Genomic DNA, 18,577 nt, shown 5'->3' with positions numbered 1-18,577 from the left:
TTTTCACATGGCTCTATATAATAAAATAACAATACAGTTTTGATTCTTATGATACATCAGATACTAATTTACATGTTGTATTGTAATAGTGTTTCCACACAATGGATTAGATTCTCCTCTGATGTAAATCAGCATATTTCATTGATTCTCTAAGTCAATGAAACTGCACAGATTTTACACCAGCTGAAGATCTGGCTCCGATATTGTAACTTTTTCAGGTGCCAGATGTCTTTTATACTTTGGCTTAATCTGTAACCCAACAGGCTGCTATCAAAGCAATCTACAATAAAGGGAAGATGATCTAACTCAATAAATCTCACTTTCTTTGATAGCTTAGTTTTCCCAGATACGTTTTTGTATCTGTTAGATGACTGTGCCATAACAAAAGATCAGACTACTCTTCATTGTCTTATCAGATGTTATTTAATTCAGCTATAGTCTGATAAATAAGATAACTATGAACAGAGGAGTCAAGATCCTAGGGCTAAAAAAAAATTCCCCAAATTTTACATGTTTTCAGGTCTTACTTGTCATTTCTAGACTTCTTGTTTTGGGAGAAATCTTCTGCTCTGTTCCTACACATTCTTTAAAAGCCAATAACAATTTATCTCTCCAAAGCTCCAGATTATTCCTGTAACTAATATTTAACATTCATGAGAAAACAGAACTTTGCTTTCCACTAAAGCTGGATGTGGAAACTGTTTTCCCATCCTGCAATAATAAATTGAGATTTCCAACATTTTCTTTTTCCACAATGGGATGAAACTGCAACCATTCCCATTTTTTCCATGAACAGAGAGAGGCACCCAAGAATAGGTATTAGGCCAAGTGGTTAGGAAAGTCTCCTGGGATGTGGGAGACCTCTGAACCAGTCAGAGTAGGGACTTGTACCAGGATCTCCCACTTCTCTAAAAACTGGCTAACTGCCAGGCTACTCTGGGGTGAGTGTCTTTCTCTCTGGTTTTGAACAGGAATTCCATCCTCAGAAACCTTGTTGAAAGCAGCCTTTTCCCACAGAAAGTTTGTCTGACGAATTGGCATTTTGAGACAAAATAATGCTTCATCAAAAAAATTCAGATAAGCTCTACCTCCTACTTCTTAATGCAGGGGCCTGGAGAAGTCCTGTCCACTCTTCTGTATATGCTGATTCAGTCCATATTGAGATAACAACCATACCATACTTAACCCTAACCAGGAAGAGAAAAGAGAGAGCAGTGGTTTACTTTTGAGTGTCATACACAGATGCTATGGTAAGGGGCACCAGTATAAGAACCAATAAAGACAGAGTCTTCATTTGAATGCAGCCCAAGACTTGGGATGTAGGGAGGAAGTGGTCGGGGTAAAAAAAGCATTTGAGGAACACAGATCTTAAAAACAGTCAGTCTATATACATTCCTGCATTACCTAAGGCTTACAGATTCCCTGGATCTAGAGAAAGATAGAGCTCCTTCAGATGCCTCTGTAGAGCTTTTCTCTGTGTCAGTCTGTCCCCCGACAGCCTCTGACAATTGACATTTTTCTGGGGGCCCCCAATTTTCTAGGAGCCCCTGGCCCGAGCATCTATCCGTGCCTCCTCCCTCGTGTCCCCCGCAAGACCGGCTGGAGGGTGGAGAGGTGGCCAGCTCACTCCTACCCCTCTGCACCCCATCCCATCATTGCCCACCCACCCAAGTGTCCCCTCCTGCCTACTCCACTGCTGTACCAGCGGGTCCCCAGTATACGTCATTTTGTTATCTGTTGCACTTTTCAAGAACACAACCCTGATGTATACCGGGGACCCATTGTACCTGGGTCTTGTGTCAGACCAGGGATTTGATCCTGAATCTCCAACATCCCAAGTGCGTACTCTAACTTAGCCAGGGAAAGACTGTCCTATAGCCTCGTGGCTAGGGCACCAGATTAGGCAGAGCAGGGTTTTGAGGTAGGCTCTTCTGAGGTGTGTGTCTCTGGTTTGCACAAAAATTTCCATCCTGGACCTTAGAAACCTTCCTGATTAAAGCACTGTCTGAACTGATACGTTTCCACAAAACGTTTCTGGCAAAAATGTTGTGGCACAAAATTCCTAACGAGCTCCATTTAAAATACTATCAATATATTTATTTTAAATATAGCCACATTAGTTAATTCTTCTTACTTCTTTTTTCTACATGCCCCTTTGTTCTTTTTTATTCTCTCTTTTCTCCATTTTTACCTCTCCCCCGATCCGAATTCTGCCCTTTATGTTTTAGAACAACCATTCAGAAATCTAGGCAAAACCAAACATAGCATGCGCTTGAGTACTGTCTCCTTCTGTAAACACTTGGGTTACTAAAAGTCAGCTTTCCAAACATAAGCCCATCTTTCTAAAATAATTATACTATATTAAAATGGTAAATATTGCATATGTGTAAAACCTTTTTATAATCTTGCGTTCAGATTTTCATAAGTTTGGGTTTCTGTATGAAAATATAAAATGATTTTCCTGTACCTATCTCCAAGAACACTAACCATCTCTAGTAGTAATGCAATAGCTGTAGGGATGTTTTTTACCACAACATAGGATTTTCCTGTGCCACTCTGTATTGTGTGTGCTATTAGAGTTGCAATACTCACATTCGCTCTCTGTGACAGAACTCTGCTCCAAGAGGTAATGCAAAGAGAAGAACTGAGAAGGGAAGGAAGAGAAAAATGGAAGGGAAAGGATGGGAGGACATTATCCCACTCTCCTACTCTATTTTTCCTCTCTTTGTATCACAATATGTGTCCTTGTGCCAGAATGGGTTGTGGGTTCGCTGGCATCATGTTTAAAAAATCTTTGGATTTTGTTGGAGCTAGACAGTCTGATACTGTTTAAGATAATTAGTATAGTTATTTGAAGCAAATATCATCATAGGATGTTTTTCTTCATTACAATGACAAATCATGAAACACAATATAATTAAACACAACTTTCTGCCTTTTCAGTTTAATGTAATGTTTGGCATTTCGCAATTTGGATTTGTTTTAACTGAGGTTCTCCCAATGACTGTATGGAGAAGTGTGTGTGTTGGATGTTTATTGCATGAATCATTGTGGCTTTGTAAGATATTTCCATGTTTGAAATAAAATACTTCAAGCGCCATCTGCTGTCTGAAACCAGCTACTGTGCATTTCTTATTTGTTAACACATACCTGCAAATGCAAAGAAATCTACTCTTGTAAACAGTGTATCTGTTTAATCTTTGATTAAGTATCTAAAAAAAATTTAGATAGTGAATCACTAGGACTTGAAACTTTATTTCAGATCTTTAGCTTTTCATATTTGCTGTGATATTATTGCCTGAAAACTATGAATCAGTGGCTAGTATTGTGGAATAGTGTTTTTGGAGCTTCATATTGGCGACTTTTCTCCCTGTTTTAATAAATAGCAGTGACAATATTAAAAGGTTTCCTTGTTGCTTTATCAGTTTAAATTTTATTGCACAGATAATAGAAATACATCTATAATTTTGATACAAATTATTTACGTTGTTGCTGCTAGGTTTTTTCTCAAGCCCTGTGTTATGTATGAAACTTTAATAAGGCATCTTCTTATAAGAAAAATAATATATTTTCCTGAATCAGTATCTTGCAAGGGTATTTTACTCTCTACAGTATAGTAAATATTACTGTTAAAAGTTGATGAAACAAAGCAGAAATTCATTCTTTATATCTCTATTTTCTAATAGGTGGCAGATAATGGAAAACCACAGTTGTCATCTTTGACTTACATTGACATTAGAATTATTGAGGAGAGCATCTATCCTCCAGCAATTCTGCCGCTAGAAATCTTTATTACAGCCTTTGGAGAAGAATATTCAGGTGGTGTCATTGGGAAAATCCATGCAACAGATCAAGATGTTTATGATACTTTAACATACAGTTTGGATCCCAAGATGGAATCCTTATTCTCTGTCTCTAGCACAGGTGGTAAACTGATAGCACACAAAAGGCTAGACATAGGACAGTACCTCCTGAATGTCTCTGTTACAGATGGAAGATTTACTACTGCAGCTGACATTACAGTGCACATCAGACAAATCACAAAAGACTTGCTAAACCACAGCATTGCTATACGCTTTGCAAACCTTGCTCCTGAAGAATTCATTGGTGACTACTGGCGCAATTTCCAAAGAGCTTTAAGAAATATTTTGGGTGTGAGAAGAAGTGACATACAGATAGTTAGTTTGCAACCCTCTGATCCTCCTTCAAACCTCGATGTACTACTGCTTGTTGAGAAATCTAGTAGTTCTCAACATCCAACCAGGATTCTGCTCCAGAAGATAAACTCCTCTGTAGCTGACCTTGAGGAGATCTTAGGTGTCCGGATACTTGACATTTTCCACAAACTTTGTGCAGGCCTGGATTGTCCTTGGAAATTTTGTGAAGAAAAAGTGACAGTAGATGAGAATTCCATGTCAACCCACAGCACAGCCAGGCTGAGTTTTGTCACTCCACGTCATCACAGAACAGCAGTTTGTCTTTGCAAAGGTAAGGAAAAGATGTACCCTGAAAATAAATAGTATCATTTCAAACAACCAGAGACATTAATGGTACATTCATTTAATAGTTCAAACACTAAATATGTGCTATAGCCACCATTGACACGATTGCGCCATTTCATGATAAATAAGAGAAGAATAAAGAAATGATTTCAGGGTAGTTCTTGCCTCACATACAGCTGTCCACATTTTGATAGCTTATCCAGTGTAAACCCATAAGAGGGTTTGTTTCTAAAGCATTATACTACTTTATTTTATAAAAGTGAACATCCCATTTTGCAGCCCTACCTTGCTTCATGATTGAAGGCTAGGATAGTTACCTGTCTGTCTTTTGACATGCAAGTCCGCAAAAAGCACCTGTCTATCTCCCGGGTGCTGCTTAGAATGTTGCTCCACACAACATCTGGACAGTGCCAGGAGCCTTACCTTCAACTGGGATAGTAAAACATGGCTGCAGAACAGGAGATATCAGGCCAGACCTTCCATGGAAGTAAATGAAACTATACTGATTTACACCAGGTGCAGATCTGGCCTATGAATCTTTTTTAAAAAAAAAATAGGTACAGTATTATTTTCTAAAATAACTAAGGTTTTATGGTAGGTGAGGGATCACATCTTTTGATGGCCTTAAAAAAAAAATAACCTCCAGACTTTGGGGATTAAAAAAAAAAACACAGTAAAATAATATCTACCTGGATTTACCTCGGTAAACAGGCACATTTTTGTTTCAGAGTTTCTGCTGGCAGGAGCTGAAATCATGATTGTTTAGGAATTCCATAGCTACCAAATGTACTTGCTGCCTAGTCTATTTTCTTGTCAATCACCCAACATAACTACCACTTTACTCTCCCATTGTCTAAAGTTAAGAATTTTGTTTTGTATTTTAAGTTCAAGGTGGTTTTGCTTTAAATTACCATGCCCAAAAAATAAACCACATGTTCTGTTTTACAGAAGGAAAGTGCCCCCTTGTGAATAATGTGTGTGAAGGAAACTCATGCCCCGAAGGTACTGAATGTATAGCAGATCTTAAGGAAGGAAAGTACACCTGTGTTTGCCATAGTGACAAACCTGGCCAGTGTCATGGTGAGATTTTAATTCTAAAATGCTTTGGATAAGTCTGCAGTACTTTGAAAGGAAACTTTGGCTTTAATCTTGTGTTTAAATCATTTCATGCTTGTCTATCTTTTTTAAGCATCAGTTGGTTCATCGGTGACATTTACTGGGAGCAGCTATGTAAAATATCGTCTCTTGGAAAATGAAAACAAAGAGGAAATGAAGCTCACAATGAGGCTTAGAACATTTTCAACCCATGCAGTTGTCATGTATGCCCGAGGAACAGACTATAGTATCTTAGAGGTATATTATAATCTACCATTGCATAGATCTCTACCTCATACTTTGCTTTTACATCAGCCGAATTAAAAGATATTTTTATTACCAGAGTTTAAAGATTTAATAATTTCACTATTGCAGAATTCTCATAATGACTATTGTCTTCAAAGTAAAAAAACTTATTATTTACCAGATGACAGCAAACAATTATCAAAAGATTTTTTAATGTGTAATAATTTCTTTTCTTTAATCAAACTGATCCTTCGCTCTTGTTACAGCTGATGGTATTTGTCTAAAACTATCAACTTTAAAATAAGGATCAGTCTTTTTTTTTAAATATACTGAGATATCATACAGAAACGATATTTAAGATGTATTCTTGAAACAGCTCCCAAGTGGGAACACTGAAGAGGGAGACCCTGGTTCTTCAAAAAATCTGTCATGTCCTTTACCACAGGAAAAAATAAAGATAAAGTAAAGCACACACATTTTAATTAAGCCAAACAAAGAGCCATATGCGCAATGATTCATCATCATCATGAATGTGTTTGAAATATAACATCAATAAACCTGACGTATGAACATCTAATAATGCTTTATCATTTCTTTAACATAATTGGAAACCTCTACTGGCATAAATATTTAGCATATTTGCTTAAGGTGACAATGTTGGTTGATTGTCAGAGTAATATAAATGCTAATGATATGTTGGTGTGTGCTCTGTTTTTATTTTTCCCCTGTATAGATTCACCATGGGAGGCTACAGTATAAATTTGATTGTGGCAGTGGTCCTGGCATTGTCTCAGTTCAGAGTATTCAGATTAATGATGGTCATTGGCATTCAGTGTCTCTTGAAGTGGATGGAAACTATGCCCGGCTGGTTCTAGACAGGGTGCACACTGCATCTGGTACTGCTCCTGGCACGCTTAGAACACTAAACCTAGATAACCATGTGTTTTTTGGTGGACATGTTCGGCAACAAGGTACAAGGCATGGGAGGAGTCCACAGGTCAGCAATGGTTTCAGAGGATGTATGGATTCCATTGTACTTAATGGGCAAGAGCTACCACTAAATAGCAAACCGCGGAATTATGCACATATGGAAGAATCTGTAGATGTATCTCCTGGATGTTTACTGACTGCTACTGAAGGCTGTTCGAGCAGTCCTTGCCAGAATGGAGGCATATGTAATCCACTGCCCAATGGAGGTAGGCTTTATTTATTCTTTTGCTGGTTGTTTTAAGTCACTTTTCCAATCCTCTGATCCTGGGCTAGCTGGAGATGCCCCCAGAGCAATTTTTAAGTTTTTTCTAAAAGGATTGTTGAGTGTTTGTGGGTTCTGGAATTGTTTATATTGCTATTAACAAATATTGTCTCCATCCAAATGCCATTTCATGTTCTTTTTTCTATTTGTCTGATTAAAACTTGAGAAGTTAGACTTCCTTTCCCTTCTAAGGAGATACTGACTACCAACCTTGCCCCTTCTCCCTCCTCCCCACCTTCCCCCCCCCCCCCCCGGTAAGTTTGAAATGGTAGATTCTTTGAGTGCACTAAAGGCATGCCTTTCATACAGTGTTTGCTTGATTTTAGGTTATTATTGCAAGTGTGCTGCTTTGTTTATGGGAACCCATTGTGAAGTGAGTGTCAATCCATGTGCCTCCAATCCTTGCCTTTATGGTGGCACTTGTATTTCGGTCAGTGATGATTTTGTCTGCCAGTGCAGAGGACAGTACACTGGTCAGAGGTACGTCTTCATTGTTTGTTATAAAAATGCAGTCATTACATTCAATAACTATACTCTTCATATAAATGTATAATGTGGTACTGTAACAAGAATGCCTCTTTACAATATAAATAAGAGTCTGTATATCCTCTCCCATTTACTTTATTTAGGGCCTGACCCTGTGAGGACACCCTTATATGCACTGAAGTCAGTTGAAGTTGATGGCACCCAACACCTTACAGGATCAGACCTGTAGTTTGTACCACTTATGGGAAGTAGTAATTTATACATTTTTTTCCCTTTCCAGGTGTCAGTTGGGTCCATATTGCAAAGATAACCCTTGCAAAAACAGTGGCAAGTGTATTGATAGTTTGGATGGGCCCGTTTGTGAGTGTGAGGCTGGTTTTCGTGGAGAAAGGTTAGTTGCTTTGTACATCTGGTTATATTTACAGTTTTAGCAACATTACTTTTATTAGTACATAGCTGAATTCATACAAATATAAGAACATTTAGCCTGGGCCAGAACCCTTAGAATTTCGTAACAATGAAAAAAAATTTGCAGGAGGATTCCGATACTCAGATTTAATTATGCTCAGTATTTCCCACCCTTAATAGTTCTAAAATAGGTGATTACCTTGTATGCACAATGTTTATATCTTACTTAAATACACATTAGAGATGTATTTGGATTCCTTCATGACAAATATTGTCCAGAATATTAAAACTTCAAAGCTCTCATAGTAGTACATCACAATGCAAACAACATAAATTTGGAAGCTGTATTCTTTGCACATTTGATCATTGTAACCACACTGTCTTAAGAGAAGAGAATTTATTTTAGGATTGTCTTTTCCATATCAGTTAGTGTGGAATTTATAGACCTAATTTCCCTTCCTCTTGGGAGGAGGAAAGACTCATAAGTGTGTTAATATTTTCAGTTTGTATATTTGTAAATAAGGAAGCACTAACATTTTTGTATCGGGATCAAAAGAGGCAGTTTCGTCCTAATCTGTTTTTAATCAACTTATGCCTTCATGGAAAATTGAAAATGTCATTTGCAGTTCATTCTGTAAACTCCGACAATGTTTTTTCCTTATTCACACTGTTTCTCAGTTGTTTCCGAGCAAATTGCTCAGAAACATAAATTTGCAGCAGCTTGGCAGCAAAAAGCATTAGAACTTCCCTATCCCACCTGAAGCATGGGTTCTCCTGCTATTTGCAGCATAAGGTGCTGCTCAGCATAAATAAGGATGGCCAAATCTTGCCCAAATAAAATAGTTTTTCATCTAGACACAATCAATTAAAGTGACATGCCCAACACATATAAGGAGGCATGAAGCTTACAGTTGAAGATCCAGCTCCTCCAGTGGGATTCACTTATTCAGAAACCCGTACCTAAGTGGAATGCTTTAGGGGTTCACATCAGTAGATCCCATTATGGGATACGGGTTTAGGGACTCAGAATCTACATTGGTAATAGACAAAGCAGTTCAGATAATATATTGGTGGTACAAGGTAGAAATGGTGAAGAAAATTTGATGTCTCAGCCTTGTCATCTTTGAAATGCTTATATTTTTGGGAAGTGTAAAATGGATTCCCCTTTTATTATTTTGGGGGGAAACAGCAGAGAAAAAATTCAGATAAAAATGTTATCTGTACTCTGCAAAATACAGACTCACATAAGAAAATATAATAAAATAGAAATTGTACAGTAAAATGTATATTCTGTATATTAAAAAACAAAACAAACCTGCAACTGCTGAGTACTAGGAGTTTCATGTAGTATTAGTTAAGTAGCATCAATGTTCACTATTATTTCTCTACTCTGGCAGGTGCCTGACTGATGTTGATGAATGCACAGAAAATCCATGTCTCAATGGTGCCCTTTGTGAGAACACACATGGCTCATATCATTGCAATTGTAGCCATGGATTTGGAGGAAAATATTGTGCAGAGATTGTTCTCAATAAATACGTTTCAACGTCTTGGAACATTAGCTTAGCAGAAGTAATCGGAATTATTGTTTTCATAGCGGGAATCTTCTTATTAGTTGGGATTTTTGTTTTTTGCCGCAAACTGATCAGTAGAAAGAAGAAACGCCAGCCAGAGTCTGAAGATAAACACCTGGGAACAACAACAGCTTTCTTGCAAAGACCATATTTTGATTCAAAACTGAAAAAGAACATTTATTCAGACATCCCACCCCAGGTGCCTGTTCGTCCCATTTCTTATACTCCAAGCATTCCAAGTGACTCCAGGAACAATCTTGATAGGAATTCTTTTGAGGGGTCGACCATCCCAGAACATCCAGAGTTTAGTACCTTTAACCCAGATTCTGTACATGGCCACCGAAAGGCAGTGGCTGTCTGCAGTGTGGCACCTAACTTGCCTCCGCCACCTCCGTCTAACTCTCCTTCAGACAGTGACTCAATTCAGAAACCTAGCTGGGATTTTGATTATGACAGTAAGCAATCTTCTTTTGTTAAAATATATTTGTGGTACAACTATATTTAGAATTCAGAGTTTGAGTCTGTAGTACTGATATAGGGCTATGAGTTTATGTATGTGTTTTACACGAAGATAAAATATTGAGTCGTTTAGATTTTATTGTAAACAGCAGGACACAAGATGCATCACATACGAGGAACAGTTTACACGGATATATTTTAATGGTTATGGGAGTTGCCTCTTGCTCTGAGGTTTTGTCACCAATACTTTCAGATTGCTGAGGGGCATTAATTTTTATGAAGAATGTCCAATCCAGAGTACATTAATTTTGTGACGTTACATTTCTTTTTGCTTTCAGCTAAAGTCGTAGATCTTGATCCTTGCCTTTCAAAGAAGCCTCTGGAGGAAAAGGCCTCTCATCCTTACAGCACTAGAGAAAGTATGTCTGAGGTCCAATCCCTTAGCTCCTTCCAGTCAGAGTCATGCGATGACAATGGTATGTAATGCCTAATCATTCTTTTCTATTGCTCACGCTCATTTCTTCCCTCCCTGCCTATCACCACATATAGATGTATATCGTTATCTATTTCATAGATAGATAGATTTAATATAATACATACTTTACTTTATTGGTTAATTCCTGAAGGCTACTTAAACCTGTAAAATTAAATAAGTGTTTCAGATATATTACATTTCATGTTAAGTATTGTATCCTGACAAAATATTTATTCCACTGTAAAATACTAACAATGACAAATTCAGTATTAGGTGTTTGGTGTTGATAGGAAGTACAAAAGTTTCTTGATATATGTAATCATTGGTTACAAGTTTATCCATATCGGCTCTATAAAAAATTAGTCTCTGCACAAGTGTAGTTTTAGCTTTGACATTCAGCTTTCAGTAACATTTTTTGGTGTTATAGTTTCATTTGTTTCCTTTTTTTTTTTCTTGCTGCGGCCTCAGCTCCCATATGGATCAGATCAATACTGAGTGAGAGCAGAGTTTAAGGGACTGCTTGTAAGTTTGATTATATTAGTAATGAAGGAAGTTGTGCAAAAGGGATTTTACTGTAGAAGTATAGTAGTAATTATCTGGCTTTGGTCACGATCAGATATGAATATATACAAAACCTCCGTATATCAAAAACATGCCAATATATAAAACAAGAATGTTATTCTATAATCATTGTAAATGGTATTTCGATGCTGACTCTGGGCAACCAAAAATTACTCAGTGAACTTAATTTTCAGTCTTTGCTTTTTACTAATTGGGAAGCTTTCACTCAATTTTATTTTCGTTCTAATTACAGACACTTTTTGTTTTTATATGAACACATCATTTTTATTTACAAAGTTTGAAGGTTAAGGAAAATGATTGAACACGGTTTTCTAAATGGATAGTAACCTTACCTGTGTTAACAAATCCAAAATGATTAAATTAAGACGTCTGTTTATGTATCTACTTGAGCTTCCTTAATTACTTAGGAACAAAGTAAGTTCTACTTCTCACCAAAGAAGAATGATGTTGTCTTTTTATTAGTGTGAAGTTGTGTGTATCAGTGTATAAGAGCTTGTCAAAGTAAAATGATATCTAGTCTATTGGCAAAATGCTGAGACATATATAAGCAGGTATTATATTTTTAAACTTCTGTTTTCATTAAAAAGCAAGCTGCTGTTGTATTAATAGCACTCTTCACCTCATAATCTCTAAATATCTTTGCACAGAATTTCAGTCATATTAACGGGAAAGTAAATGGATAAAGATAGATGTGAAAGGTACCATATGTCAAGTAATATCTTGCATGGAGTAATGAAGGCAGTGAAAATGTAGTTATAGGGGAGAGACTAACCTTTAATCCACTTTAAACCACTAAGGCAGACAAAACTCCCATTGGCTTGAGTAGGAGTTCTAGACATGAAGCAACAGCAAGTTTGGACCTTGGTTTAGAATAGTTTTTGGCCAGAACAGTAGTCATATATAATGTGTACATGAGGTAGAATCTGACTTTGCAAGACTACTTCCTTTTTCTCATGTTCCTTTTCCCCTCCTTAGGCAGAGAAAGTGCACACACAAACAGTCTAGTAAGCTTTTTGTTTTCATTTGTTCTTTTTGTTTGCTTTTAACTGGAATAGTATTGTGACACTGATTTGGCATTGCAAGTGCTAAGGCCTTTGAAATTCAGCTATGCACAAGACTACTTAACTTACTAGTGCAGCTTGCTCCTATAAAAACACATTGCTCAGGTAACTATGTAGATACTTGGTATTTTCCTTGTTCGTTCTCTTTTATATCTTTTTATATTTCAGTCCCATTTCATTGGAAGATTCCCTAACTATTTTTGGTTTTAAAGTGGAATATATATATATATATTATGGCGCCCTAGTTCAATACCTTTAACCTCCCCATTGATGTCCTTTAGAAAAGTCCATTTTATAATCTTTCTAGAGTAAGTACTACAGCTAAAGTCATTTGGTGACCCAGCATTTCAGAAATTCCTATCTAACCAAAGGAACCCTATGCTTGTGCATAAATTATTTGGGTTTCAGGTCTAATTATTGTATCAAATTGCCGTTATACAGAAGAATAAATTAGACTATATATATAATTTAATATTACATTGTTATTTTTTAAGGTAGTAAAGCACTGAAAACTTATTTTTATTGTGATGTCTTTATATACATGTATGCTGTTTAAATTGATACTAACTATAGGTTTGTTTTAATTTGCTCCTTCCATACCATTTACAAGCTTCCATAGTGACTGTAATACACCTTGTCAATGCTGTTGTTGACTCGGTGGAAAAAGAAGGTATATATGTGTTTTCACTTTTTTATTTACTGCTTTGGCAGAATATTGCATGTTTTTGTCTTGTAGTAATGTGGTAGTAAAGTAGATGGGCAATTATGAAATGTTGTTTACTGATCAGAAAATGTGTGTATTTTTAGTAGCGTCTGTTTTCCTGTGTGTTGTGTATATTCTCAGTACAGATATATAAAATGTATTTACAATTTTTCAAACGTGATTGCCTAAATTTAGGCACCTAACAAAATTTGGCCTGTTTTTCGGAGGTGCCTCCTCTCCACAAATACCTGTGCAGCGGGTCAGGCACGATCCTAGTCTTTATAGCCTTATTGCATAAGGCTCTAGTATGTAGACAGGGTGGGAAGAGAGGGCTGCCATGGGCTAGTTGTCCTTCAAAACCACGCAACAGAGCTGGGCCAGCAGTGAGGGGATTTGGCACACATTGCACCAAGTAAAGGGGAGCGGTGGGACTCGTGCATTCCAGTTGGCATTTTGCCTGCCTTAGGCACAATGGGCTATTCACAATTCAGAGCCCTTTGAAGTCGGTGAGAATCAGACCACTGACATCAGTGGTCTTTGAATCTGGGCCAGTGCACAGCCCCTACTCTCATCCTCACTCACAAACACAATAATGTAATTTCAATAATGTAATTATTTACACTCAGTAATCTCCAGAAGATACAAAACATTGCCAATGAGTCTGTCAGACTCTTCGGTATATTGAGAATCTGTAACACAAAGACTGCTTTCCTTATAAAATGATTTGCTCAAAATATTGACTGTGGATCAAATCCCAGGCCCTTGCTTTGTGGCTGCGGAGGTCCCCCTACATTCAAAATCAAAGTATTTCTGATGTGAGAACTGGATAGTCGAGGTAGGGACTAGATAGTCAAGTCCATGCAGGAATGCATACCCTTTGTACTGCATGGAATCCCATTCCAGACCTGTTGCCTTCAGCAGGCCAGAGGATCCAATGCAATGCAAATAATCCATTCCTTCCCATCCCCTCCATGGATCTGCAGAGGCTGATTCAGGCATTGGGCTGAAATAGAATCCAGGGACCAGCTACTGAGAAGAAGTTTATTCCTGCCCCTCTGATTATTCCATATTCCTTAATTAGAAAGGAAGTATTATGCTTTCCTAGAAAGGATTTATCAGTTAAACCCTTGGTCAGAGTGAAGCCACCTCTAGAATATAAAATTGTTTATTGTAGCTGTGGCTGCCATTTGAATTATTGCCCTATAAAAACTAAGTACTGTGTAGTATTTATAGTAAATATATAAACAGAAGGGCAAGTAGATTAAAGCAAAGACTTCCCCTTCTAATTACAAGTGCCAGGAAAGCATTTCACTAGTATACTTTTCCAGTGCTTGATCAAAGGTTTTCAAAATTACAGTGTATTCCACATATAATGGGCAAGGTTGTGAGAATGGATGGAAGAAACCTTTGAAAAAATTAGATTTATGCAATTTTCTGTGGTTCTGATGGTTAGAAATGAGAGGTTTCAGAGTAGCAGCCGTGTTAGTCTGTATTCGCAAAAAGAAAAGGAGTACTTGTGGCACCTTAGAGACTAACAAATTTATTAGAGCATAAGCTTTCGTGAGCTACAGCTCACTTCATCGGATGCATGATGATGATTAGAAATGAGAAAAATTGATGTTTGTGGGATTTTTATTGGGAGTTACAAGTGATCTGAACAGTCTCCAAGTATCAAAATAAGAGGGAGAGATGCAGATATTTAGTATCCTTTAAAACAATTCTTTAGAGACTCAGGTTTTTATTTCTAATCATTTAATATTTTACCTGGGTTGATATTTAAACTACCCTGAAGCTTCACCAAATACCCTGCAAATGTACATCTTCTCTCTGCATTTAGTGGTAGACTTGTGCTTAAAAAGAAAACCCAGAGCTGTTTATTATAAGAAGAACTATATATAAAGCCACGCAGAACAAAGAAGCAATTATCAGGCCAAATCCTGCCACCCTTATTCAGTCAAAACTCCCAAAAATTACTTTAATGGGAGTTTTGCCTAAACAAGGACTGATTTTTTGCCTCTGCTCAGCAGTATCTTGAGAAGTCTCTAAATTCATTCTCTCTTTCCCCATGTTCTCATAATCCATTTCTCTAAGGTAGGCTCTTCAGCCCTTCTAGATTCAACAGGACAGGAAGCAAATTTTGCACTCTGTTACCCCAGTATAACCCATTACATTGATTGCACAGGTGTAACTTAGGGTAGTTCTATACTGCAATTATAAACCTGCAGCTGGCCTGAGCCAGCTGACTCGGCCTCATGGGGCTCAGGCTTAAGGGGCTGTTTAATTGTGGGGTAGAAGGCTGGGCTCAGGCTGGAGCCTGAGTTCTAGGACCCTGCAATGTGGAAGGGTTCCAGAGCCTGTTTTGCAGCTGGAGTCCAAACACCAACACTGCAAATCAATTAAACAGCCCCTTTGTCTGAGCCCCACAAGCCCAAGTCGGCTGACACAGGCCAACCACAGGTGTCTTTGCAGAGACATGCCCTTAATGGCAGATTTGCCCTCCCCAATGTTATAATAGAGAAAAATAAGGGAGCGTAGCATGTCCATCAGAAGCAGCACATGCTGTACAGCTGTTATTTGTATGCCTTCACATTAGTTCACCTATTTGATTCCTAATTCAAATGTTTTCTCCTTTTTTCTTCTCACTTTGCCATCTAAAGAGTCTTTTGCTGTTCCTGACCTCAACAATTCAAGAGGTGACTTCTGCATGCTGTTGTTCATTGATATTCACTTAACTCTTTGTTAATATTTGGTTTTAATACTCACCTTCAGTTGTTTGCTGTGTATTTGTTTGCGGTAATTACTATTTATTTGCTAGACTTCATATTTTATTTATATCCTGTAACATTTTTCCTTTTTAGTGCCTATCTGAAAAGTAAAAAGGCTTTAAACTGAGTGGTCTTTTCCACCGTTGATACTAGTTTGGCTTCCAGTCTCCAATGGAGCATTTTATACTTACTCAGAAAAAAAAGCTTACAAACAGGGAGCAGTTCTGTTATTTATGCATGATAAATTTAATCTTGTGATTTTGTTTTTATGTTTGAATGCAAATGTCTTTACTAATTGAGATGAAAAGGTTTTACAAATATGTGTAATAATTATATGCTGCAGGATTCCATTAATGAAAAAGTCATAGGGTTGAAGGACAGTAATTAGTGGAATCAGTATGTTAATCTGAAGTTGAATGGTAAAGTTACTTTAAACATTCTATATACTTTACCAAACATAGATTACTACTCTTAATAGGAAACACAAGGTTTATATATGCTAAATATATATATTCATAGGAAAAAAGACTACTGATATTAGTGTAATCAGTAATTACACAACAAATGTTGATCCACAGGAATTTAGTTCCCCAGGGAGGCTGTATTGGTTCTTTTTTTACCAAAAGAATGATTGTATACCATTGTGTGTGTGTGTCAGCACATCCCAGAGGTGAACTGCAGCACCTCCCACTTTTGGAGAGATGTCCACAATATTAAAACTCTAAATGTGGACAAAATAATAAAATATCTAATGCATGGCGTACTATAAAGTTGTTTTGTGTTAAATGTCTTTGTGAAACCAGGAGCAGATTGCTCCAGAAGTAATTAACATAAGTTATGTCCTTATTACTAGTGGTCATGTTGTCTTCAGTACAGTGTGTTGATTTTCCAGTACAAGTATACTTTGAGGGCAAAATACTAATACTACTTTTTTTTAAAAAAAAAAAAAAAACACTTCACACTGCAGGTTATCACTGGGATACATCAGACTGGATGCCAAGTGTTGAACTGCCTGGTATCCAGGAGTACCCGAATTATGAGGTGGTTGAAGAGCCAGCTCCCCTTTACACAGATCCAAATGCCATTGATACAGATTACTATCCTGGAGGCTATGACATAGAAAGCGATTTCCCACCTCCACCTGATGACTTTCCTGCACCCGATGAGCTCCCACCATTACCACCAGAATACAGTGACCAGTTTGAATCAATACAGCCACCCAGAGACATGCCAGCAGTGAGCAGCTTGGGTTCTTCTACAAGAAGCAGGCAGAGATTCAACCTTAATCAATACCTTCCCCATCACTACCCAGCAGATATGTCAGAACCTCAGAACACAACCAGTGGAGTCAACACCAATTATAGAGAACCTTATGCTCCTTACACTTTAGGGTACAATAGAGACTTCGAAGCACCCACTGTAGACAACATGTCCCTGTCTGTGTACACTTCCACTGCTTCGTGCTCCGATGTGTCAGCATGCTGTGAAATGGGATCTGAGGTAATGATGAGTGACTATGAGAGTGGAGATGATGGCCACTTTGAAGACGTGACAATTCCTCCACTTGATTCCCAACAACATACAGAAGTCTGACACTCACACTCAACAAAAGTGCCTAGGCTTTAATGAATTTTAAGGATTCCCGAGGAGCTTTTTTTTCCTTAGCAACAGTGCTTGAACGCTTTTGTTTAGTGAGCTAAAACTGGCATGGCTGCACTGGATCATGCAGCTTATTTCAACATATTAGCCTATTTCCATTTCCTGACCTACTGTAATTGGACAGATCAAAGGTTTCCATTGGCAGTGCCATTTCTGAAAGTGTTTTTTGAACTTACTTTGTCTGTTAAAGAAATGTTAAAAAAACAAACCACATACCACTTCACCATGTTAGCATGATACATGTATTTATATAGTTCTAATGCAAATTAATTTTCTCCAATCTTTTTTGTAAATTTTATGTACAGTTTTGATTTTAATAGTTTTAACTAGATTTTGTAGATATTTGGTGAATTTGTTTTCCACTAAATTTAGTGGTGTTAGTGTGCCATTAAACTAGCACCCTGACTATTATTATAATCAGGGCTTCACTGTATGGGGTTTTTTTGTTTGTTTTTTTTTTCCCTCTGAGGTTTGACATTTCATTATAAGGATTTCAGCATGTTCATGTGATTCCAGCTGTACATAGGTTAGACGACATCTGATATTTTCTGGGTCAGATATATGGAAATGTCTTAAAAGGGGTTGCTATATTTTAGAATTGTAAACATTTTCCCCTTCTTGGAAAGTGTGTTGGGGACCCTCTGCATACCTGTTTAGAACCAAAACCACCACGACACAGGTTTTATAGTGTCTGTATATTTGTGATGCAATGGTCTTGTAAAGGTTTCTACTGAAAACTACCATTAGCCAGTCTTTCTTACTGACAATAAATTATTAATAAAATACTTTAGCTCTCCTCTGTGTATCTGTTATGTATTATACAAAAAAGGGCAAGGCATTAGTGCAGCTTTTTTGAAATCTTTATTTTGTACTGTATAATAATGGCTCCAAGCAACATATTTTCCGTCTTCAAAAATTAAACTGCAGTTATGTTAGATGCCCACTAGATGGGAGTGTGCAGCTACTTACTGTTTTTGTTTTGCTTTTCAAAAGAAATCTGGCTAGTATGAATAAATATAGGTACAAAACTTAAGTAGCCTTCTCACTAGTTCACATTTTCTTTTGAAAACAGATTTGAATTAATTGAATTACCAAATGTCTACATTGTGAAGCATTTAAAACCATAGCAAAAATACATATAAAAAGCTTTGGAAGATTACTAAGTATTTTTCACAAGCAACTTTTTTCCTGTATCATACATGCAACTTCTTACAAGTGTTGCCAAAAGAGTGCATCTACTTTTTGGTTATTTTGTTTTCTTTCCTGCTAATTCACTTCCACGGTTCGATGTTCCAGTGTTATTTCCTGCA

The 18,577-nt window shown here is 37.2% G+C and overlaps 1 protein-coding gene across 7 annotated transcripts in view; it reads left to right on the top strand.

Annotated features, from left to right (window-relative positions):
* FAT1 (FAT atypical cadherin 1) overlaps positions 1 to 18,060 on the top strand; it is a 152,470-nt gene extending 134,410 nt beyond the window's left edge. For 3 of the 7 annotated variants that reach the window (XM_038399149.2, XM_043513656.1, XM_038399146.2), the window contains 11 exons: positions 3,687 to 4,488; positions 5,451 to 5,582; positions 5,692 to 5,855; positions 6,577 to 7,039; positions 7,422 to 7,575; positions 7,862 to 7,972; positions 9,387 to 10,018; positions 10,361 to 10,498; positions 12,751 to 12,810; positions 15,501 to 15,536; positions 16,576 to 18,060. In XM_038399149.2, coding sequence (XP_038255077.1) covers positions 3,687 to 4,488; positions 5,451 to 5,582; positions 5,692 to 5,855; positions 6,577 to 7,039; positions 7,422 to 7,575; positions 7,862 to 7,972; positions 9,387 to 10,018; positions 10,361 to 10,498; positions 12,751 to 12,810; positions 15,501 to 15,536; positions 16,576 to 17,201 — 3,318 coding nt within the window. In that variant the 3' untranslated portion in view covers positions 17,202 to 18,060. The other 4 variants (XR_005292510.2, XM_038399147.2, XM_038399148.2 and 1 more) reach the window with 4 other exon arrangements.
* Positions 18,061 to 18,577: the final 517 nt, after the last annotated feature.

Source organism: Dermochelys coriacea, chromosome 4, assembly GCF_009764565.3.
Source record: "Dermochelys coriacea isolate rDerCor1 chromosome 4, rDerCor1.pri.v4, whole genome shotgun sequence".
NCBI classification, from domain to species: Eukaryota; Metazoa; Chordata; order Testudines; family Dermochelyidae; genus Dermochelys; species Dermochelys coriacea.
The sequence above is the reverse complement of the archived record's forward strand: the minus strand, read 5'-3'. Positions and strand labels throughout refer to the sequence as shown.